This window comes from Telmatherina bonti, assembly GCF_933228915.1.
Source record: "Telmatherina bonti genome assembly, chromosome: 12".
Taxonomy (NCBI): Eukaryota; Metazoa; Chordata; class Actinopteri; order Atheriniformes; family Telmatherinidae; genus Telmatherina; species Telmatherina bonti.
In genome coordinates, this window is record NC_136610.1 from 16,741,548 (window position 1) to 16,766,263 (window position 24,716).

The following is a 24,716-nucleotide window of genomic DNA, read 5'->3' on the forward strand; positions in this document are numbered from 1 at the left end:
ATCTTCTACAGTTTGACCAATCTGTTCCCCTTCTGCTTGCGCATGCGCATCGATGTGCAGACTGACGGCCCAATCAGCTATTTTAACAGACGCAAAAAACCTGAATGTGATTTCCAGAAGATGGCGACCGCTGTAGTGGTGAGTCCACTATAAAATACTAATGGCTAATTAAAACAGTCTGGTCTCAAACTCTTCTGAAGAACACACTTTAGTGTTTGACGCGGAAAGGATAAAAGATAACGACACCTTTCCTTTAGTAACAACAGAGCTCAGAAATCCTGTTAACTTCTGTGATTGTGTGTGACGGGTAGCGCGTTAGCCAAATATCATCTTAGCATGATTGATAAGTGGGTCGTTGTTTATTAATTTCTGTTTAATGAGACTTGTTTTAACAGTAACTGTTGCTAGAGGAGCGTTTACGTTGGGAAGTACTTGACGTGACCTGTTAGAAACCTCACGTGGTACTTTAGAGTGAAACTGTTGACATTCTGTTGACGTTTGAATGAATGGGGGGAGGCACGCGCTCAGGTTAACGTTAACATCTGTCAACTGCAAGTTTGTTCCCAGAAATGTTGGTTGAAGCTTGTTATCATTCAGTTTGTAAACGGATTAGTTTAGACGCACTCTAAAGGTGCAAGTCCATCTTGAATTGATCTTGTTGTGCATGCAAGTCTCTGCAAGATGGGTTATATTCTGGGTTCCGAGAGAGTGGTTATCAAACAGTATTTAGCATCTAGAGGCCATAATACACCTGGAGGCTCAAAACAGCTTGACGTGTGATTTAAGATTATCATGAACACAAGTCAAAACAAATCAAATTTAATTTACTACCAACAGATGGGTATTGATTTGGTCCTAAATGTAAAATATAAATAAATTGTGAAGGTGGAATAAGTCGACCTGCAAAAAAACTGCTTACTTTAGTAGGTATTTGGATGTGTGAAAGCACAATTCACACTTAAATGTGAATATAAAATGAGATTTAGTAAATTATGCAATCATGGGTGTGTCTGTAAAGCAGAAGGTTAAAAGGCAAAGTAGATAAGTTCAAACACCAAAACTGAGCCATCGTAGCTTTAATCACATTTACCACACAAGAAACATTTATAGATATATATATATTTTAATGTAATGTGGCTTTTGTAATCATTTTTTAAATAGGTGTCAACTTCCGTCCCTGCAAATCCTGAAAAGGAGAAATGTGAAACAGCCATTCAAAAGGTTGTGAGTCCAGATGCTTACATCAAACATCCATTACAAAACAAGTAAGGTTCTGTTTGTTTCCTTCTTTCTTTTTTTCCTTTTTATTTCCTTTTTCACAACATAGTTATAGTTGTGTACAAAACCAATTGGAAAGTGTTACAGGTTGGATATCGCAGCAGCTGGAAAATGTAAGCACCTTAATAGGATTTAAAGGGCAGAAGACTAAAGATTTCACACTCCCTAGCTAAAAACAACCACTCACGTCTGGCTGGGTTCAGCAATGTCAAATACATGGCAAGGCAAGTTTATTTGGACAACATATTTCATGTACAAAACATCTCATGTGTTAATTTATTATTTTTTGAACATAAAATCCTTTAATCAAGGTGCATCAAAGACCTTTTTAAAATATAATGAAAACAAACTGAAAGGAATAAGAAAATAAATGAAAACAGAGCAAGCTAAAATGGAGAAGAACAGACAACAGAATACACACAGTGGATTACATACACTACCAGTCAACAGTTTGGACACACTTTCCCATTAAATCCAAAGGGAAAGTGTGTCCAAACCTTTGACTGGTACTGCATAAAAAAGACATCAGTGGGAGATGTATCATCATGGTCATCATCATCTTCAGCGTACATATGGGAGAAAATAATGGATGTTTTCCACAGATGGCGCAGGCATAATTACATCTTGCTAAAGATGAAAGCTACTCCTAATGAAAACAAATGTGTGGCATTGCAGATGCTTGTTTCATCCACGTGAAGGCAAAGCTAAATGTTCTACAAAGTATTAGCGTGTCCCTGCTTTTTGGATGGTTAGGCAGTGTATTGGTGTATAAACAATTAAGCACTGAAAGATAGTTTAGATGTTAGTGGCTTATCTCATCCCACTATGAAATACAAGAGCAGCATGGCATCTGTAGACAGTATGCAGCTATGTTTTGTTTTCAAAAAATAAAAAAGTAACTCCCTTTTTTCTCTTTTAGGTGGGCTCTTTGGTTTTTCAAGAATGACAAAAGTAAAACATGGCAAGCCAACCTCCGTCTCATCTCTAAATTTGACACTGTGGAAGACTTCTGGGCGTGAGTAAATGACTGTCATTTTTCTTCAGATGGTGAATATTTATTACATTTCTAAATGAGTGAAATGAGTGATCCCCAGTTTATTGTGTGTAGTCTATATCTCAATGTTTTTAAATCTCCTCCAAAACTCTAATTTAATAGGAGCAGGTGGAGGAGGCTTTCTGCTCTGGTGTACCAAGAACTTTATGTAAACACGTACAGTTGAACTGTCAGTTTTCTCCTCATTGTCATCATTTCTGAGACATAGTACTGCTTAAAATGAACATCTCACATTCAGCTTCCATCTCTTAATGCTCAAAAACGAGCTTGCTAGCTAGCTTTTGACTCTGTGCATTTTTCTTCTTGATATAAATATAATATAAATACACACTACATTCTGTGTTTATTTTGTTTTTGTTTTTTCTTTTTTTTTTTTTTTTACTTTTGAAGGTTGGATTTTTGTGTGTCTAGTGTTTGTGTGTCATTGTTAATCTGAGTTATCAGAATTGCTTCTTAAAAACTGAGAAATGTGGGGGAAAAAAATACTTTGACCCTTTTTATTGATTACCGGTACAAGAATACCACCAAGTCCCCTTTAGAAAAGTATAAAAATGAAAGAAAGATTCTTTAACTTTTCTGTGGATCCATATTTAGTCCAATAGAGGTGTCACACTAATGTCTGAAGGAAAGTTGTGCAGGACTTAGTGGGCACAACTGTCAACTGGACTTAAAGGTTTTCCTTTAAATGGCAGAAGTTTGAGACCGAGTTGTCAGTCTGGGTGAGATGGAGTGAGTGTGCTTTTACATCACCATGGTAACCTTATTGCCACTTAGAGCCTACAGCTGATGGACGTTTGCTAATCAACACATTCTCTTGTCTGTATTTACACTAATTAAGTGAACTTAAACTTTATATCGGTTAGCAAGAGATGGGGAAACAGTTTTTATACTGTCTATTTGACTGCACTTTATCCCGAGGAAAGTCTACTTTAAAGTAGTTCATTACTGCTAATCTTTAATTCACTTGTTAATGAACTTTTTATAAACCTTTTTTTTTTTTTTTTTTTTACTTTGGTCAGTGAAGAGAAGCATCCAGATGTCCCACTTTTTTTTTCTTTTTTTTTTCTTTTTTTTTTTCTTTTTTTTTATAAGAACCGAGTTACTTTGTGGATACTTGCACAAACATTGGAGGCACTAGATGGCAATGTGTTGCTTTATGCTGTTCAGTTCCTGTCAGCACAGATGCTCTGTTACAAATGGCCTGAACTGGCACGTTTAGCCAGAACCCCAATATCCAACTGCTCTGAATATGTGTGCAGGGGCAGCAGTCACCTCTAGCAGCCCTGGGCTAGCAATAGGGTTTGCATCCACTATAGTCGTGTCTGCACCTGCTGGTGCCATCTGTTACAGTTCTTGGTCTGTGTACTCTGAAAGAGATAAGTACCACTGAGCAAGGTAGTTTTCAGTGTTTTCCGTGTAATTTACAATTTCTGGCTTGTTCGAACAAGCAGCTAATGATATAGCACTGCCAATGAAAATTCCATTAGCATTTATTTCCAGTGGAACAAGTGTTGCATAATTTTTCTCTAAAGTGATAACTGCAGTTTTTTCCATAAAGAAAGGGGAGGGAATTTATGCTTTCAGAAGTTTATCAAGTGACTGTCACTTTGTTTGCCTTCTTCTATTCTCATTACATTGAAGAAGATGACAATATTTTACCAACAAATATTAATATTTAAATGGCACTACAGGCCATAGTGGAGAATGTTTATTGGAATTTATTTTTGTTTTCTGTAGGGTTTTTTTTTTTTTGTTTTTTTTTTTTTATAAAGAAGAAAGCATTTGAACTTTTTTTTTGTTTCTTTTTGAGTGTTGACACACAGAGTAGGCTTCCAGTCATTGATGCATTGCTGAAGTTCATTTTCCACTTCCTTTTGCAGATTATACAATCACATTCAGTTGTCAAGCAACTTGATGTCTGGTTGTGACTACTCACTTTTTAAGGTAAGAGTTTAAATCAACATGTCACCATGTACAATAAACTATATGCCTCTTGCTTCCACTTTTTTTTTCTTTGTATAGATCTTACTTTTAATTCAGAGTTGTCATAGTTTAGATTAACTGGTTGAAAACCAAAAATGTGCGTTTTTTGTTTTGTTTTTTTTGTGCAATTTTATCATAAAGACAACAGAAGTATTAAGTTGAATTGACATGGCTTAATGGGTTCTGTATTAAAGATTTGCTGACTCTGCCTGATATGTTGGGTAGGGGGAAATTCAGTTTATTCCAGGTTTTACCTGCAAGTCAGGCCACACTTGGCTGCATTTCACTTTCACTCCCCTTGTGGTTACACAGAGCTTATAAAATAGTTGGTTATGAGACTCAGTCAAGAATGGAATTGGGCCCATCTTTTAAATGATGTCAACAATAATTGAAGGAAGTGTAGGAATTTGTAATAGCATGGTTGAGAGAAATGGCTGCTACATAAGTTTTAGCCGTTTTTAGGTTTTGCCGCATTTTACTTTGTCATGCTTGACAAATGGTGTAATCTTTGTTAAAGGACCGCTGTGGTCAAGCTTTTCTTTTTTTAATATCTTGTCCAGAGTTTTCGGCTGCATTATCAGAGGTCAGCAAAAACAGAGCGCCTGTTCTCACAAAGACTCTTCAAAATGAAATCCCACCAAGGCTTGTTCACATCTCCTAAACATGTCAGGTGTGAATGAACACATCATGGGTGTTCAGATGTTTGGGAAGAAAAAAAATCAACTTGTCTTAATGAAAAACTCAGTCGGTTGTTCACCTGAGGTTTCTAATGACTGAAGAACAAAATGCCTTTAAAATTTGTATTCAGTGATTTGTTGGCTTGTTTCTGAACGCAGGATGGAATTGAACCCATGTGGGAGGACGAAAGGAATCGAAAAGGTGGCCGTTGGCTAATAACTTTATCCAAGCAGCAGCGGAAATCCGATCTGGACCGGTTCTGGTTGGAAACGGTATCTTCTGTGGTTATTTGAGTATCATTATATTTTTAAGAAGCATTCTTTTGATAATGTTACATCACAGTGAAAAAGAAAATATTGGAATAAAATTGCTTGATTTTTATTTTATGTTATGGAGCAAAATCCACCTCCTTGTTAAACTTTTCCCACTGTGACACATCACTGCTACTTTGAGTTAAAGACATCAGATAAATGTATTTTAAAAAAAAAAAGAAAAAAAAATTATTTAACAAATATCTTATTGTCCCCCCCCCCCCCCCCCCTTCCTCTGCCCTGAAGCTCTTGTGTCTTGTGGGTGAAGCCTTTGATGACTACAGCGATGAGGTTTGTGGAGCCGTCATTAACGTCAGAGCCAAGGGAGATAAAATAGCCATATGGACCACAGACTTTGAAAACAAAGAGGCCATTACACACATAGGGTGAGTTGCATAAATTAACTATTAGAAACAAAGTTCTTAGAAAAGCTGTACACCAATTCCTAGTTTGTTGTATACTTTTTTATTCATGTGACATTTATCTTCACATGCTCTCACTAGAACATGAATAAATGCCCATTTAGATTAACCACCGGACAGAGACCCAGTATGTTTTATACTTAAAAGAAAAAATGAGTCTTAAATCCAGGAATTCCAGACATGACATGTCCCCATTAATCTGAAAGCAGCTTAACACATTTGTTGCATTTGAGCACCCTGGTGCTTTTTCTGTAACATTTTTGCTACAGCAATCACACTAGATCAGACCTTGTAATATTTACATATTGCTTTCAGCATAGCAGGAATCTGCACTGTGTCACATTGACATTAACTGTATTTACTGTATCGCATAAAAATCTGGTCAGAGGAGTCTTACTCTGTTAGAATAACTAGTTGTAGTGTCTAACTTTCCTCCCACAACATCTTAACCAAATGAATTTAGTAAAATGCATCATCCATCTAAACTGCAACTTCTGCTTTTACACCTACTCCCCACCTCCATTGCAGTTTTGCTACAATAACATAATGTTCACTTGTCAGTGATGCATTTTATTGCAAAAAGGACAGGTTGTTTTGAGAAAACTGTAAATCCATAAGAATTTAAAGAATTTTTAGTGGTGCTGCAGTGTCTCGTCTTTTTTATGGTGGTGACATTGAAGTGTGTTTCCTTGGGTGATGTAAAATATTGTTTTTCTCAAGCTGATAACTGTGTTAATATAGTCCAAGTAAATCCTCAGTCTGTACAGTAAATTTATAAATGTACCCACGGTCAAACATAATATTTCTGTCAGACCTGACTGCATGACAAAGGACAGAAATGGGAGTATTTATGAAAAGGTTAGCTGAAATAAGCTAACTTTTTGAAATGGCTGTCTGAAATAAACCAATGATTTAGCAGATCTGATGGTGTGAGAGGCTGTAAGAAAGTTAGGGAGCACAGTCACCATTTGGATTCAGAATGAAACAGGAAGGATAGAAGGTCTTGTTCTGATTTGAAAAGATATTAAAATCTGGGTTCAACAAATGTCTTGTCACTCTTACAACCAAAGTAGCATGTTAACATTTTCAATTCAATATGTCTAGTCACTCTTCTCCCATTGCCAGTAAGGTTTATCCTCTGGCCTTCAGTGACAAGGAACCAGCACGACTTCCCAGAAGACAAACATGCTATTATGGTGACCTGAAGGTGGCATTTAACTCCATTCTTTGAACAGTGTTGGATCCCTGTTTCTCATAAGTGTTATTTTATGAGCCAATTAGCGAGTTAATTATCTTTGGATTGGACTGTGAGCATTAGCCCCACATAGCATGGCTGAGAGGGAGCAGTCAGCAGTCTTACAGATGGTTAATGATCAGTCTTTTGTATTTTGAGGTAATGCTGCCAGTTTCCGAGCCCCTGTGTGAGAGGGTATGATCAGTAAACATGCTTCTCTAAAAGTAAACCGTGCTCCTTCTTGTAGCCCTAACTGCAACAACCTCATTGAAAATTGGTGTGTTCCCAGGTGTCATGTTCCCATTACTGCTGTATGGAGCTGGAGCTGATAAATACCTGCAAGCACTGGGGTCACTTGCTGCAGGACTGAATGTGTTCTAAAAACTTTGCTATTGCAGTCAAAAGCCAAATACTATGATTTTCAAAGCTACATGCTCCTATGTGGGATTTTTTTTTCTTTCCATGCAGTTTTCAAATAAATTTATCATTTTACAAAAATGCAGTGAAGGATGGGATGCAACAACCAAACTGTCTAATTTTCATACTGGCTAGAAATGATGGGTACAGCTTGTAAAATGGAAGCTATAGTCGCAAGAAAGTCAAGGTATCACCAGAATTATCAGGATGAAAATGGAAATTTGACTTTCGTTTCCTAATTAGAAATCTGTAAGACAGAAGCAATTGTTAGAGATGGCCCTGACGGTGTTAAAGTGGAGCAAATAAAGTTATACTTTCAGCTGTCACTGTCTAGCACTGTTTCACAAAAAAAAGTCCAGTTGTCCTACTAAATACAAGTTATGGCAGTTTGAAGTGACAAAATGACCCTCTAAGGACTTGTGTATACCTCACTTGGTCGCTGTTTTATTCAGGTCTGAATAGTTGATGCTTTTGCTTTGCATAAAATCATGATTATATTTCTCTTTGCTTTTAAAAAGACTTAATTTTACCATCTATGCAGAAAGTTGTATCTAACTTGTAGTCTCAGCAGGATGTAGTGCTGCAGAGGACATTACAAGGAATGATGTTTAAGACTAGAGGCTGAATGATTTTAATGTGTTATGGCCATCTAGAATAAAGATTTAGATGTTTTTCAGTGTGTTATCAGCTTATATTTAGTGCATTTTTGTTCTTTTAGGAGGGTGTATAAAGAGAGACTAGGCGTTCCTCCAAAAGTGATCATTGGGTACCAGTCACACGCAGACACTGCCACAAAGAGCGGCTCCACCACCAGAAACAAGTTTGTCGCCTGAGGACCTGTGGATTTTTCTGCCAAATATTGTCATTCCAGATTATCTGTAATATTTCCATGAATGTAACAGACAAGTTGGTCCGCTAAAAGACATAATTTGAAATGGAGTTTGTATTGATTCTGTTTGTTTGACACTTTACCAAAGTTTTTTTTTGTGGGGAGTTTGTGCAATTTAAAAAAAAAGAAAAAAAAGAAAAAGAAAAGAAAACTAGCACTTTGAAAACTTTATTTAGTGATTATAGGCTGAAGATGCCAATTTCCTTTATTATAACTCATATTTTGGGGCATACATATAAATATAACTAAGTATTTATTTAAGGAAAATCTCTGGGATTATCAAGTTGTTTTTTTTGTGAATTTGCAAATATTTACTGAAGAATTTGTTTAATCTTGAACCGTTGATCCGCATTATTTGAAAGTGAGAGGAAGTCAGCTGCATTGATGTGAAAGTTTGATGGTCCATTTAAACTCCCAATTAATGCAGTAATCTTTTTTTTTTTTTTTTTTTTTTTTTTAAAAATTATTAAGCTGATGTTTAAGATGTGCTACTGCCAGTTTAAGCTATCCAGTTGACCGTCAAGCCACAGAATCAATGTGTTCGCATTGAGATGTTGATCATCCTGGGAAATTGGGAAATAACTGGACCTTAATGGTCTTAAATTGAGAGGCATCCTATTTACATTCAGATATTTTTAAAAAAAATAAACCAAGACAAGGTTGTTTTTTTTTCCTTTTTGTTGTAATAACCAGATTTTTTTCTGGAAGTAAGTGCAGTTAATAATTTAATGAGTAGTTTTCTGTAATGCTGTATGTAAATGGGAGCTTTGAGTTGCAGAAAGAAAAAAAAAAAAAAATATATATATATATATATTTTTTTTTAACCACAATACATCTTTGTGTTTTTCCCCCAAGTTCACTTCATTTAATTTAATTCCATTTAACTTGGTTTGCAGAAATTGTACTGTGGTGTTTCGGGTTATGTAATTCTTTTTGTCATAACCTAAGTGAGCAATATAATTTCCCTTTCAGATGTTTCTTTGAGTATTAATAAAGATCTTTGTAATGCTGAAGTGTGCCTTCTAATATAAAAATTCTGCCCCACAACTTTGAGATGTATAAAGGAAAAATGTAAATAAACTGAACAATATGTGTTCACTCAAAGATGCAGGTGTTTGGGGTTTTTTTTTTGTTTTTTTTATCCTCCCTGTTTCATGCCTTATTTTGTCAAGAAAAGATCTGAGATCTTTTTCAGAAGTTTGGACGCCTGGCTATTTTTACTACAGTTTTGTCACATTTGCTTAAATGACTGATAATGGCATCTTCATATAGAGACAATGCTGCAAAGTTCACTAATATTCCACTATTTACATAAAATTATGTAGTTATTAGATTTTCAGATGTCCTCTCTGTAGGTCAGGGAGATTATTTCCCCCCTTTTATTATGTGAGAGTGTCATGCATACAGTCTGAGAAGTCTAATTATTTTTTCATTAATCTCAGAAGAGTAAAAATGATTAAATATCATCCTTTTAATGTCTAGTAACCAATGCACATATATTACAAATGTCCAAATAATATTTTTTTGTTACTTTTTAAGCCTGACACATGTTCCTGACGATGATGTTACAATGATCTAATGGTAACCGTGTCAAGAATTCATTTTTTGCAAGCCTGCATTTCTTCATATGCCTTTAGCCTGATTAGCACATCCTGTTCTCCTGTAGTGTTCACAGCTGACACAGGAGGTGTGTGGATCTGATGTTCCTGATGTCCTGATAGATGGAATTGTTAATCTAAGGTGACAACTCAAATTGACAGAGGTGTTATGAACGTGTCCCATGTCTACAGCTTTCATTAGATAATCAGCGTCAAGAATAACACAAATATTTGTCAGTTTTTTTTATTCATATTAAGGCTCTGCTGTGGCTTCTTGATTTTAGAGTTCATATTATTAGTGTATTGATTGATTCATGCAAAGAGCAGTTTGTCACTTCCAGAAAAACCTTGTTAATAGAATTTTTTAAAGTAAATTTTCTTCATATATAAAGTGTTAATAGCAGAGCATGATTTTGTAATGATGATAGTAATAAAGCTATTGTTTAGAGGTGCTTACAGTGAATGGGCTTAGGTTCAGTGCTTATCATAGCACACTTGGATAAGATCTCTCCTTATGAGCCTGTTGGCTATGAGAGGGATCAAAGCTTTTGCTCCCAAGTAATCAGATGATATACTGTATTAAAGAACCACCGCCACCCTCTGTGCATGCTAAGCAACTTTTAGAATCATAATGTGCTTTCACAAGTGCACAAAACAAAGCGACAATGCAGCAGTATTTTAAGAGCAAACCTTAAATATGCTGCAGTCATTACTCTTCTGTGAAGCCTTTTCATGAGATGTGATCGGCTGCAGGGATTTGCTTTTGCTCAGTTGGAATAGCAGTCCAAAAATGAGACAGTGATTTGGACAAGAAGGTCTGCTTTGCATTTGCCATTCTGTATTCAGAGGTCAGAAACTGTGCAGGTAATTACAGCTCAAGTCAAAAATGTGTCAGTCTGTTTGTACCTTTGTTGCTATGGACAATGATTAATGGTGAATGCTCTTCACTCGTGTTTTTTTTTTTTTTTTTGCTTCCCTTTTTCCCTTTCATAAACTGTCCACCAGGAGGCAGTATGACTGCACACTTAACTCCAGCATCAAACCTTTGGGTCCTCCATGAATGTTTCGGATGAGGAAATTGGGTTTCTGCTGAATGCGTCTCTGTTGTGTACGCTGGGGACAAGGATATCTGTAAATAGCAGCTGGGCACCTTTTTTTTCCTTCCTTTTAAATATACCATTCAAACCAAAGGGGAATTTTTTGCATTGCATTGCATTGCATTGCGCAACTCCCAACCCCCTACTGCCGAAGGCAACTGTCAACCTCCTCCTCACCAGCTCGCCTCATATGCACAAGTGCAGGGGGTCTAAACTCAGTGACATGACACCACTCTGGATGAGACTGCAGCATGAAAGGTTGCAGATAGTACCTTGCATCTGCAGGAGGTGCGGATTCCCTCTGTGTTTCATGGCAGATGTGTCACTGAACTATTCGCTCACTGTACCACTCCAGCTGCTGCTTCTGAGGACACTAAGCTTGGCTCAGTAGGTATGTTATTATCCATGGTGCTGCTGACAGAGTCCTAGAGTCAATAATAATGTTGTCACCTTCCTGTCAAAAAAGGAGGGAGGAAACCACTCATTTGCCAAGTACTATATGGGATGCTACATAACGCACAGGCATATATGAATGTACACAAACACACACCCAGACAAGATCTGTAGTTTTTTTTTGGCACTGGGAAATGGAACTCTGGAAATAACTGAGATCATAAGCAAGCTTGAAAATACTCTTCAAAATTCTGAACATGTAAATTTAGCAAAACATAAAGGTACATAACATAACACTGTAAGAATTGTTTTTCTTTGCAATAGTTTCTCATCTCATAGATGCAATGGGTTACCTTCCTCGTCCCTCCACCATGATGCATTTTTATTTTACAGACTATGAAGGACAAACCACTGACTGGCAGTGGAGCTTTTCATGGCTTTAGTACACAACATCCTTTTCCTACTTTCCTGGAAAAGAAGGGTGAGGTTGAGGTTATTGACTTAGTTGCTGTCTGCTATTTATGCTGCCAGATGTTCCTGCATAAAACACTGTATCTCCTCTGTAATCTTTTGACCATTATGTCCAGTTGACTCAGCAGCAACAGAAATATATTCACTTCAAAGTCCAGGAAAAAAAAGCCAACTCTAATATTTACGCTTATATTTCACACCTATATATGTTCTGAAATAATTTTGTTTCAGACTTGTGTCCCTTTAAATGAAAGGAAATGGCTAGAAGGCTAAAAGCTAACACTGGCTCTTGTTGGCACTTTGCTTGGTCCACGCTGCCAGCAGTGAGTCAGATCTGGTTCCGGGGAGAGTTGGGCTCTTTTACGGCTGCTTTTTATCAGTAATTCTGTTCATAAACATTGTGGACAGCATTTCTGGGTGCAACCAGGGCACTAAGGAGGTTCAGTTTGGTAAAGTCAGGATTAGGTCTCCATTTTTTCGCAGCTAATGTGGCCCTGTTTGCTTCATCGTACTCTGACTATCTCTCAGTGAAATGGCTCCCAATTTTTAGCAAGACCATGATCCTCAGATGTAAAATGGTGGCCTGTTTTCTTGGAGTAAAGGATGAGATCCTCACCAAAGTGGAGAAATTCAAACATCTTAGGTCTTGTTCACAAATGAAGGAAGAATAGATCAAGAAATTAATAAGCAGACCAGCGTGACATGCACAGTGATGCAGGCTCTGCATCAGCTTGTCGTGGTGTTTAAGGAGCTGTGGAATGGTGACTGACCAGTTAAAATATGTTCCTCTCCTCACCCATGATCACAAGCTGTGGAAAGAGTCTGAAAGAACAAAATTACAAGTAACTAAAATGACTTTTTCTTCTGGGTTTTCTGGTCTGGAAGCTCAGTCATCCAGGAGGGGCTCAGACTAGAACCACTGTGGATGGATGGAAGGATGGATGGAAGGAATCACTAACAACATGTCATAGTAACACTCACAGTTGTTTCAAACAAAGTCATATTAAATAATGAAGATAAGTCCCAATAGCTGAAACATGATCAATGGCTACACATTAGCATCTTGATTCTTTCAGTCATTATCAAATCATACTTCATTATTTCTTTTTCCATTACAACTGCTACAATAGTTTGGTTGTTCTTTTCTATAAGAGCAGAATATGAAATTAACCTCAATACGTTTAGTTTTTTTCAAATAAATCACATAAAAAAAAGACAGTAATGTTGCTTTACAGATTTGTCAGCCCTTTCTATGAACATTAATATGTTAATAATAAGCCTCTTGTGCCCTTCACCAGATAGATAGATCATGTGAATCTGAGCTTGCAAAATGACATTACTCAATGAAGTGAATAACACAGTAAGCTAATTTATTTAGCAGTTCACTGAATTGTAGTGTGAGAGTACAGTGTTTGTTCTGAATGACTGCCCTCGACAACGGTGATGTAATCTGCACACTGACAACAGCTTTTGCACCGACACCACTAGCATGAACAAAAAGCGACAGCAAACAGGAATCAGGCTGGTATCATCAGGACTGCGTAAAAAGATCATCAAATATTGTTAAAAGCTTCAGAGAATTCAGGAAAGGAAAACCTCACACAGGACAAAGGAGAAAAACAAATGTGATGCTGATGCAAGTTAAAAATCTACCATGACAAGAAGGTAAATTAAACAGTGTAAGAGATGCAGCTGTTTCCTTTGGAGCCAGTTTAATTCAGGATGGAATCAGGCGATGTAAAGAACTGCACTGTGGAGCAAAATTACAAATACGGTTTGCAAATCAGGTGCACAGTCATCCTCATGGCTAAAAGGGGAGGAAAAAACGGTCTCATTATCAGCGTACAGTTAAAAAGCCCACATCTGTGATGGTATTCAGGGGCGCGCACTTGAGGCAACATTTGATAAGGAACTATTAACACAGAGCCATTTATTGCATTCGTGATTTTCAGCAGAAAATGTTGCATTCTGGGTAAAAATCTTTACAAGAAAGATATTTTTCAATTTCAGCAAAACAATGTATGTTCTTGATTGGCACATATTACATATACGGCATTATGACTGAGGAAGATTCAGGCGGTTGAGAGTAATATATTAATTAACACTTGATAGTGTTTTGATGTTTCTGGTGAAGTTTTATATGGAAAGTCTTGGAAAAGTTCCACCTACATCACCCTAGTCTTAATTTCTTTTTTTCTTTCTTTCTTTCTTCTTTTTTTTTTTTTTAAGACAATATTATTGCTTTACTAGGTGGTTGTATTGATTGAAAAACAAGCAAAAAAGGGAGAAAAGAAACATTCTCGAGGGCACAGCACTGCTATCAGTAGGCCACAGACAACATAATGCTACAGCTTCCATGTCAAAAGAAATAAAAATCAAACAGTAAAGTGTGCACTGTCAAAAAAAAAAAATAAAAAAAAAGTGAGTCAGCCTTTAAAATGTCAGCAGTTCGAAAGCAGCACATAACCAAACCATAATGGATCCTGGCTAAACAAATTTTGTGCAGCTTCTTTATTAAGCCTACATGTAAATCCAAATTTCCTCCTTTTATTTTAAATGATTTTGTCCCCAAAAGTTTAATTTACATGCCACACAATTTGATCTAAAAACTGTATTTTTTTTATTTTCCCTATTGTGCTTTGTAATATGATATCATACTGACCATAAACTTTAAGTAAATATGAAATAACTGCTGATGAAAGCATATTTCAGAAGCCATAAAAAATGAAAAAATCAGATGTATGCCTTTGAGGACAAGGAATGAAAAAAGTGTGTAAAACTGGTGAAAATAGTTCCTCTGGTCTGTCTTGTGCAGAAAAAGTAAACAAAGCCTCTTCCACATTCTAAGCAGCTCTTCCACCCATGCTGATTTGACCTTGAGCAAAACGATGAACTCCTACCTGCTTCTGGCTTTTTTGTGCTCTGATCCAGTGAGTGAAACAGCAATGTGTATGTGTGGATCATAGCAAGTAACCTGCAAGTAAAATCTATTCTCCTTCCACAGTCTTAGTACACATGTTCAGCGTAGGCAGGGTATAGATCCCCTGGCAGTTGCTTAAGTTAAATGAGTTTTCCCTCCTGTCACTTCAGCAGTTATCACACATCTATGTTGAATTTATTACTCAAAGCTTTGCATATCATCCATCTTCAGGTCTACTTCCTTGGACAAGTAGGGATTTCTGCCCTACTTTTTTTTCTTTGCAACACATTTACATCAGTTAATACAGTGGCAGGATGAGCTGCTGCTTTTCATGCAGAGTTTGATCTTGACTCTGAGGTCAGCTCATCTTGCGTAAATGGTGTTTCCCTGGCAACATATTCCATATATGCAATGCTGATGAAGGCTGCAGAGTAAGTGGATTGAGTCTCTATCTGGAAAATCATTCAGTGGCTGCAAGAGCTCAAGATGATGATTACAGAAAACTAATATTTTAGCTTTTACAACACAATAGACACGTCATCAGGTATAAAGAGATGCAGATGTGGCAGAGATGGTGGCAAAGTAATTAGCTGGCAGCAATCTCTGCTTCTTTAAAACTGCAATCAAAGAGCTACTGTTTTGGCAGTGTCACAAACAGAAAGGTCTCTCTGCCTCCAGCCAATGCTGCTGTCAATGTTTCATTTGTCAAAGGTCCCATAGAAACATTACCTAAGAGAAATAGATGTAACAAAGATCCCATTTTATCACACTGGCTTTTTGGATTCTTCCCTGAATATTCAAGTAATTTCATATATTGATCTGACTTTAAATTCAAAGCATGTGGATTTTTGTAATAGACAGCTTTTAATAAAATGAAAAGCCACTTGCTCAGTTGTCCTATTTTGCTGGACATAGGTTAATGCAACAAAATCCTAAATGTTTGACAGTTGTGACTACACAAAACTGCCTCTAATCCAAGCCTCCAGTGTTTAGGCGTGCTTGCGTCTGTGTGTGTACATCGATTTGTTAGTTGTGTAATCCTTGATTGCGACAATGGTCAGTGAGATTAGGGGCTAGAGCCTCAGCACTGGCCTTTTTAGGCGGGTAATGGGCAAAAAAGCGTGTTAATTGCCCTTGACTGTTGAAAGTAAATTAATTATTGATCCCTCTCTCGACTCCTCTTCTGTACTTACGTACCCTTACAAATCCTTTTATTTCCAGCTTAGAGTAAGAACATTTCCTCTTTTTTCCATCATTGTGAAGGCAAGTGGACCACAAGCCAACCTCTCCAGCCAAAACCATCTTTCATTTAGTTTCCGATTGTAGTTGTGTCATCTTCTGAGCAGTCCTGACAGAAAGTGTCACCTCAAAACTCACTTTGTTCTGCGAACGGTTGCTTCTCTCTCACACTTCCTCTCTCTTTTCCTCGCCGTCTTTGATTTTCTAATAGAGTTTCCTTCATCCCGTCGCCTCTTCCTGCCTTCTCTGGTTTGTACACACACTTGTAGCCCACATGCAACGTACACACATGTTCTCTTACCTCCACACCAGCGGCTGCTATGATTAAATAAGACAAGAAGATGAATAAAATCCAGCGTTGAGGTCTAAAGGCTGTCATAAATTGATGGCGGGGAGAGTAAAGGCACAGCAGCAGTACAACACATGGCATCATTATTCTGCTTATTGATTTTCTCCTGCTGCTAAAAGGACAAAAAACCCTGTTACATTTGAAATGAGATATAAACAACATGATATAACTGCGTATACATATTTTTTTTTCTGCAGCTGCAGATTTAAAAACACTTTGGATTAAAGCCTTAGTTTGAAACGGGGCGTGTGTCTGGGTTATGTACATGCATGTGTGACTAATTTTGAAGGGAGTGTTTGCCGAGAGAGACGAGTGTTATCATGCATACCTTTTTGATTAATCAAAATGCTTCTCAAGTTAAACCACAGGTGCTTTGATCTATATGTAGTTAGCATTTTGTGGCAACACAACATTTCCTGTACAATTACACCACCTCAGTCTGTCAGTACAAATTGTATATGAGTAATTAAAAACACAATGTTAGAAATTTTGGGTAGGTCTGTTTATATGTTATTTCACACAAACAGATGACAAGCTTGAAATTAGGTTAATAGAGAAATGGAATATCTGTCTCATTTTAATAAAGCAGGTGTCAAAAGAGTAGGGATCTGCACTGTTAGCCATTAATGCAAATGGGGGTATAATCAGAGTCCTGATCAAAAATCTGTTGTTTGCAAGTCATCACTTAAATCAGTAAGAAAAAAATCACTCTAAACCCCACAAACTATAATAGGAGAACAGTTGATGTCACATGACAGTCAATCACACATAAAATAACAATAAGTTTAGTACTGGATACATGATCACTGAATAGTCCCAGAGTGTAGTCCAACAGCTAACACTGTGGAAGATGTGAAGTGCTCCAGTTACCTGATATGATGCAGTTTATTCAAAAGTCCTGCAATTATTCCAGAAACTGCAGCTCCTTCTGTTTGTACTATAATATTTTCATACACACAACAATGCTAACTTTCTTTACCCTTCACACTTCTTTTGCATGAAAACGAAGTGAGTGACGCCATCTTAATATCAATCAGTGTTAAAAAATGGTTGACAAATAATTTTTGTCAATGAATGAGAAACAAAAATATTAGGCAGTCAGACCTAAATTAGTTGTGTGGAAAAGATCGGACAAGTTGGAAAAAGATCCAATCCGACTTTATATCCACGTGTAAGGCTGCAAACTTAAAAATCCACAGCTCTCGTGCTAATGTTATCAATTAGAGAAGGAAATGAACCATTAATGTGAGATGGAAATCAACAATTGACTGGCATATTTTTGAATAATGCAGTAGGTGTCATAAGCGCAGATAAGTTGTTACTTTTTTTTTCTGTTTTCATCCATGCCACAATCAGACAAGGCAAGTTTACTTGCATAACAACTCAACAACAGACGTGTGTGTGACAGATGAACTGATGTGTCATTTTACTCAAGTGTAAATAATGACTTTAAAAATTAAGGGGGTATTTAAAAAGATCACATTGCCCTTACACTGTATATTATATTTGACTAAATTTACAATAGTTTTAGTCAACTTGGACTAATACCTTTCATGGTTCAAATGTAGTCAATCCTAGTGCAGCTCCTGATGTAGACAGATGCACCAATCGTTTACTCCCAGCAGTGTCAAGCCAAACACAGAGACAGAAACCTGAATGCAGAGTAATATTTTCTTAGAAGAGAAGTTAAAAGAAGGGTGGGGTTGTGTGTTTGGGCTGCGTGTGTGGGTGCATGTGTATGTGTGCATACGTGTAACATTGTTTTTATGTTGCAAAGCGCTTTGCAATGCAACCATATGAAATGTTCTATATGAATAAAGTTTGGAAAAACTAAGTTATGATAAACACTAAATGACAATTTAGTCATGAGACTTTTACTAAAATTTAAATGAATAAATGTCTTTCAAATGAACGCTGGTATCAATCAGGAGCCAGTTCTAAAAAAAAAAAACTATGCAGTTTCATCACTAAAACTGTTTGCAGAAAATGGAGAATTGTGTGTAGGCATTTAATTTAACAAAAAATATAAAGCCATGCTCATGTGTTAAAAACTTAAATAGAAGTTATTCATCTGCGCTGATGTTATTCAATCATCATTCACTATTATTCATATACACAAACCTAATTTGCTGCCTTTTTTGATACAAGAAAGAAAGTGGATACTTCTGTAATTGATAAAATGTCTCTTGCACCTAATTTAACATGACAATAGCAGCATTTTTACTGAATGGGAAAGTGAGACACATCGGTGAAGTAGAGCAGAGAACAGAACAAAGATCCCTGAATTGGAAAAGAAGCAACAAAAATAGTAACATTTGAAAAGTTAAGTGCAAAGGATTGAGTGGAGGTTAAAAAAGAACTTCTCAGATAAGGGCAGCAGTGGAGCCACAAACGGATGATTGCCAACCTCTGGTTTACCTGCAAAAGATGGACATGTCACTTGTTGAGTAAAGAGCTTAGTGTAGAAATGATTCGAAGAGACATAGATGTACAGATGGAGCATATTGACTGATTTTCTTGAAGACAGCCTTCACAAGTCAATAGCAAAAGATGAACCAAGTTTGTTCAGTATGGTTGGTCTGAATAATGCCTGCGGTACACACATACTTACCTCACAGTCTTAACCTATTAATACAAAGCTAAAGAGAGTTCTTCAGAAAATACAGGACAAAGATGAAGATATGACTGAGCAACTAAAGAGTCTGGATCCTGGTTGGGGATCAGCAGAGACAAAAGGTGTCTCAAAGACCCTGATTACATTAGGAAAAGATGGAGATTGCAAAAGGAGTTGCCCACTCCTGGACTAGCCTGTATGTGGTTGGTTTGTTCAGTTTTCAATCTTCTATGATGGACTATAGCTTTTCACAGAATATGTTTAGTAAAACAGTATGCCAATCTAAGCTACTGTGTCCTAACCTTTGCTGTATCTGTCCACAGCTAAAGGATACACATTTTTAGACTCATTTTTTATCTGTAAAAAGAAATATTACAGTCACGTACAATACAAAATTTGCTTAAAGGTTTAGTTTCTGTAGTGTTCCTCTCAGGATTGGCTTTCAGCTGAATCCTATTCCGTCAACCCATTGTGACCGAAGCCATTGTTTAGCAAAGCTTTCTAAAACATGAGATTATTTTTATAAAACTTTCAACTTCTTTTAAAAATATTCTATTTCCAAGCCTTTGCAGAAATCAGAAACTTTAAATTAAAATGATATAATATTAAATCTTAAGCTTTTATTGTGAAATTATTTTCTTTGTTCTGATGTAATGTTGATCAGTATTTCAAAAGAAAAGAAAAAACAAAAGGTTGACTTGAACTGCATCGGGACTGAAAGGTAAATGCAGACGTTAATGGATGATGCATCAGATTGTCATAAATTAAGCCCAGCTGCACTACAAGTGGGCCGAAATCCATGTAGGCGATTATGCATTTTAACAATCACAAACACAGGCACATTGGCATTAATTTAATCAGGCATTTGGTTGCTAAAACTATGTTTGGCATGGAGTAATGTGATGTAAGCAAATGTTGTAATGAACAACGTTAGCCTTTTGCTAACAGGAGAAACAAGGGGGCGTCAGTCAAGACCAGCAGCCTTCGTGTCCGCACAGTTAGAGGTCTAATCAAGTATGAGAAGTGACACGACTAGTGTGGGATTTGCAGTCTTTGAAATGCCAAGTATAATGACGGGATCCAGCATGCCTTTTTAACAGCTTTTGAAGCCAAATACGAGCCTTTTATGTTAACATGTCCAGATGGTAATAACCGGCTATTTAAAAAGTAACTTGATATCGACAGAGGGAGGAAGTGGGGGTGTCATGCATTATTCCTCTTAAGTATTCTGCACAAAATAATGAATTTATGGCCTCCTAAATGAAAGATTTATATATTCTACTATTTGTAGAGACCCCGTCAACATTGTGTTAATAAGTGGTCATAGCTGTTTTTTTGTTGTTGTTTTTTTTTATTTGTTGAAATCCTTCTGTTGTTGAAGCGATGTGACTATTTGTAACTAATGAGGGAAGAAAAGATTTAAAAAAAAGATGCAATGACAGACATAATCAGAAAAGCTTTAGCTCTAGTATCCCTCACAACAGAGGCTGTGTATGTAAAACAGTACCTTAATGCGTTTACTATGAATCAGTTATGTTCTTCTGTCGAATACCACAAATAGGTTCAGATCCAATGCTCTTTGTGACTTGAGCTTTTCTTTTTCTGACATCTTTATCAACGAAATACCTTCAATCCCCTGGAGCATTTCGTCTATGATAATTGTGAGGGAGATTTATAGGCCTATATCGTAGATGTGAGGCTTTTCAGTGGCCTCGATGCTGGCAGAGAGGTGTTCATCTCTTTCGGGCTGGGATCTTTATGGTGATCTAATCGCTTGCACTTCAACTTTTGGTCAGCTGAATTATATCCTTTCACTTTGTGAACAAAAAGGCAACTTCTTTCTGACTGAGTTTTATGAACTGAAGCATTTCATTGACTCGCCTTGAAGAAAGTGAGAGGCTAAAATTTATCTATCAAATGACCAAATTACACTTCATCTTTTTCATTTCAAGTCATATTTAAGAGCTTTACAATTTTTCAAAGGACACAAGCATTCCAAGAATGTAGTATACCTGAAACAGCTCAGATCCATCATAGTAAATTATAGAGAAGTGTGTGTGTGCTTGTTTATTTGTTTACGCTATAATCTATAGTTGGATGCAGTTTATGTAGTACCAGAAATACACATGGAAAATTCCGATCTAATTACAGTGAAGACACATACATGTTTGTGTCATAATGTTTTTATTCCCCACATTCTTTCTTATCTTAGTGATTGGTTCTAAAGTCCTGTAATATACACCTGACATGCAAGTCTGAAATCGCTTTGTTTTATCCCTTTAGTCTGGAATCTCAATGAGAACATTTTACAGTGACTAAAAGCATATATCTCAGATCAGCTGTCTAGAGTAAAGTCATTTTAATTGGAAATATGGTATAACTTTTCATCCAAACAGCATGTTGTATCTGAACCGGAGGCTTTGCTGGGATTCAGAGGCAGATATTCCCAGAGTCCTGTTGTTCCATGGATGTTTGTTCAGCTAAAGGATTCTCTCCGTCATTCGTTGCCTCATACTTTTCCATTACACCACCCATGAATGATTCAGAAGTTACTGTGTTTGTTGCAAATAGTAATTCATTTTTTATAACAGCTTTATCCTGGCAAAAAAAACCCCAAAACTCTTCTCCATCTCAGACCACCTTGCTGGATCATAACTACATTTCAATCCCAAGTGAATGACTTACTATGGTATATATATATATACATATACATATATATATATATATATATATATATATATATATATATATATATATATATATATATATATATATATATATATATATATATATATGATGGAATTTCCATACATGACTCACTCACTCTGGAAAATGTCACTTTGACTCATAAGCATGATGTTGTCACCTCTTTAGGAAAATGTGATACTCCTGCATTTCTGAGCTCGACATAAAAAATATAAATACATATGTGTTTTACATTTCTTTTACACCAAGCCCACATTTTTTTCTCTGTTATTTTTTACCCAAGCCATGCCTCATATGCTTTCAGTGGGATTACAAATGCATTTGCATCACTAATTGACTGTACGTGGTTGTACATTCAAAGCCACTTCCTGTGCATAGCTACTCATTCTGCTCTGGATAAGTATCTATTTACCGGAAGACTAAAATATCAAATGATATGCATGTCTTATATAATAGGTGCTAAGTTACAAAGAGACAAAAGCCCTGAAACTATTCGTCAGGATGTTTTTTAATCACACATATAGTAAAATCCCCATGGCTCTGGTATATCACAGAATACACTCTATACGGAACTGAGGCATTCAGGCTGTAATGTAATTTCATTCTGACCCCAAGAGCACAGTGCAGGTCCAAGTAACAAGATACACTCAATGGAATGGACTATTTAAATTGTTGGTGCAGGAGAGAGAAAAAAAAAACCCCCACATCAATCAGGTTTTTGTTTTTTTTTTTCTCTTGATGTGTGTGTGTTAGAGAGAGAGAGAGAGAGTTTTGCATATTTGTGTGTGCCTGACTGCTGTGACTTTCTGCCAGTCTTGAGGGGGCAGTTATCTCCTTGACTTGTCTTTACCTCGAGCTAGTAGCAGACTCTCCACCCATCTAACTCTGCAGCTGTGCCAGGTGAGAGTGGCACCTCATTTAGCTAAATGTTTTTCTGTTCCTTTTTATCCCAGGGAACTTCAGGTAAAAGGAGTTCAAAGGGAAGTTTTCTTGTCCTTTCCTCACACTATGTCCCCCCTCCCAGAGTTCAGTTCTCTCCACCCTTTCCTTTCTCTTTTTCTTTGCCTTCACATCTCAAGATTAATAATGCAGCATAACTGATCCCCCCACCCCCTCCTTCTTCCTTCTTATTTTATCTTCACCAGATAGTGCTCAGGCAGCACAAGCTAATTTTAGCGGATGACACCGCTGAGTGCTTGCGATAAGCAGCTCACAATGAGCGGGACATTATTTTCTCTCACTCAGGTTCCAGTCCCTCTCAGGCGGAAATCACTGTAAACACAGCGTGTCCCAGATCCTGAAGATTGCAGAAATTGCAGAACATACTTTGCATCATCACTCTGACTTTCTGAGCTTGCATCTGGCATAAATCGCTATTCCTACTGTACAGCGTCTTATAAAACAAATACTTTATGTCTGCGCTTGTTAATAACTCATTTTAAAGCTGTTTGCTTGTGGACGAACAAACCGCATAAATGTGTTGGTCCTGGAAATATTTGTTGCAAACAAATATGAAACGAGTGGGCCTTTCTTAGTGGGAGTTATTTTGATAGCTCAAGAGGTAGCCTAGTGGCTACAAAGCTGGACTTTGGTTCTCTAAAACTCCAGTTTAAATCCCTGGTCTGCCAACATATTTGGGCAACTCAGCAAAGCCCTTACTCCCCTTCCAAACCTTATTTATTGGATTAACAAAGTAAAAATGACTATTTATTTTAGGTGTTATTGTCCCACTGTTTATGTTGCACAAATGACAAGAGTCTTAAGATGCATCTTTGCCATAATTAACAGTGAAGTTGAGTAACAGCAGAGGGCTCTCAATCCTTGTTTGGCACAGCAACCTGTTTAGCATTCCACGCATACAGCCCACAGCACAAGTGTTTATCATATGAAATGTATTATTAATTTCCAAGCCTTCAGAAATATCGACCTCAGTATTTGTCTGACCTAATCATGTTTATTTTATCTCGCCCAAAGCGTGTAAATCATGCCAAATCAGCTTTAATTACAGTGAGCTGGAGTTCGTCTACAGTTGGGGCAGTAGAGATTGGATTCAAGGACAGGATTATTTTATTGCTAACACCAATTTTTTGTTGCCTCTTGCTCTTTAGGTGTATTGAATGCTGACATGTGGGCATATGTGCGTGTGTGTGTGTGTGTGTGTGATCTTATCTGACGGGGGAGATAATTGGAATTTATAGGAGGTAATAGATAACATGGTTACACGTACAGCTAAGCTGACAACAGTGGGTGAAGCAATATATATCATATCATGGCTGTTCAATTTCCAAGAGTGGTTTAAAATGGAAAGCCAGTGCCTGGATGATACAGTGGAATTTGACACAGACTGAAGGTGTTGCACTTGGGATTTGCTCTTCTGTCTCTAAAGCTGGTAAACCACACGCACAGAGTGCAGGGATTTTATAACACCATCACCATTATCTTTTATAAAGTCTTCGAAGGTCTCTGAGGACATTATAGCAGTCATTATCTGCTTGCTCGTCTGCAGGTTGTTGCTTTTCTAACCTTCTTCCACACTCTTAGCCAAAGTTGAGGTTTAATAAAAAATAAAAAGAAATTGTTCAATTATTGTAAATGGGACTTTAAAGGAACAAACAGAAAAATAAAGATGAAGTAAGTCCTGATTATACTGGAATAACGTTTGAAAGGAAAAACAACAAACAAACAAACAATGACATTTAACATTTAATCAAGAAAACTGGAGATGTAATAAGTTAACTTGTGCAAAGTTACTTAGTGCTTTATGCTTGGTGGAGCAAATACATCCATATTTTGCTTGCATTTTTTTTTTCTTATTCAAGCCGTATTGACAATCTGTCCGGGTGGTACCCCACCACTGGTCTGATAACAGTTGGGATTGGTTCCAGCCCCCACTGAGTCCTGCACTGGAATAAGCAGGTTTAGTCAATGGAGGATTGACTTTACCTGCAGATGGATATAAAATGTTTCTCCAAAAGATATGGTAATAAGACAGAAGCTGCTTTTTAAAAGGTCGTTGTGTAAATTCAAGTTGCTCCAACAGGCTTGATATCTGAGGATGCAAGC

General features: G+C 37.0%; 1 protein-coding gene across 1 annotated transcript; it reads left to right on the forward strand.

Moving 5' to 3' along the window:
- Positions 1-114: 114 nt before the first annotated feature.
- LOC306763616 (eukaryotic translation initiation factor 4E-1A-like) lies at positions 115-9,122 on the forward strand. Its single transcript, XM_079250473.1, has 7 exons — positions 115-138; positions 1,162-1,265; positions 2,198-2,293; positions 4,213-4,276; positions 5,152-5,265; positions 5,551-5,690; positions 8,096-9,122. Exons 1-7 carry the CDS (start codon positions 121-123, stop codon positions 8,208-8,210), a joined length of 651 nt encoding a protein of 216 aa, XP_079106599.1. The 5' UTR covers positions 115-120; the 3' UTR covers positions 8,211-9,122.
- Positions 9,123-24,716: the final 15,594 nt, after the last annotated feature.

Coding starts and splice junctions, on each gene's coding strand:
- LOC306763616 (XM_079250473.1), top strand. Junction 1,266..2,197: donor AAACATCCATTACAAAACAA/GTAAGGTTCTGT, acceptor TTTCTCTTTTAG/GTGGGCTCTTTGGTTTTTCA. Junction 2,294..4,212: donor ACTGTGGAAGACTTCTGGGC/GTGAGTAAATGA, acceptor TTCCTTTTGCAG/ATTATACAATCACATTCAGT.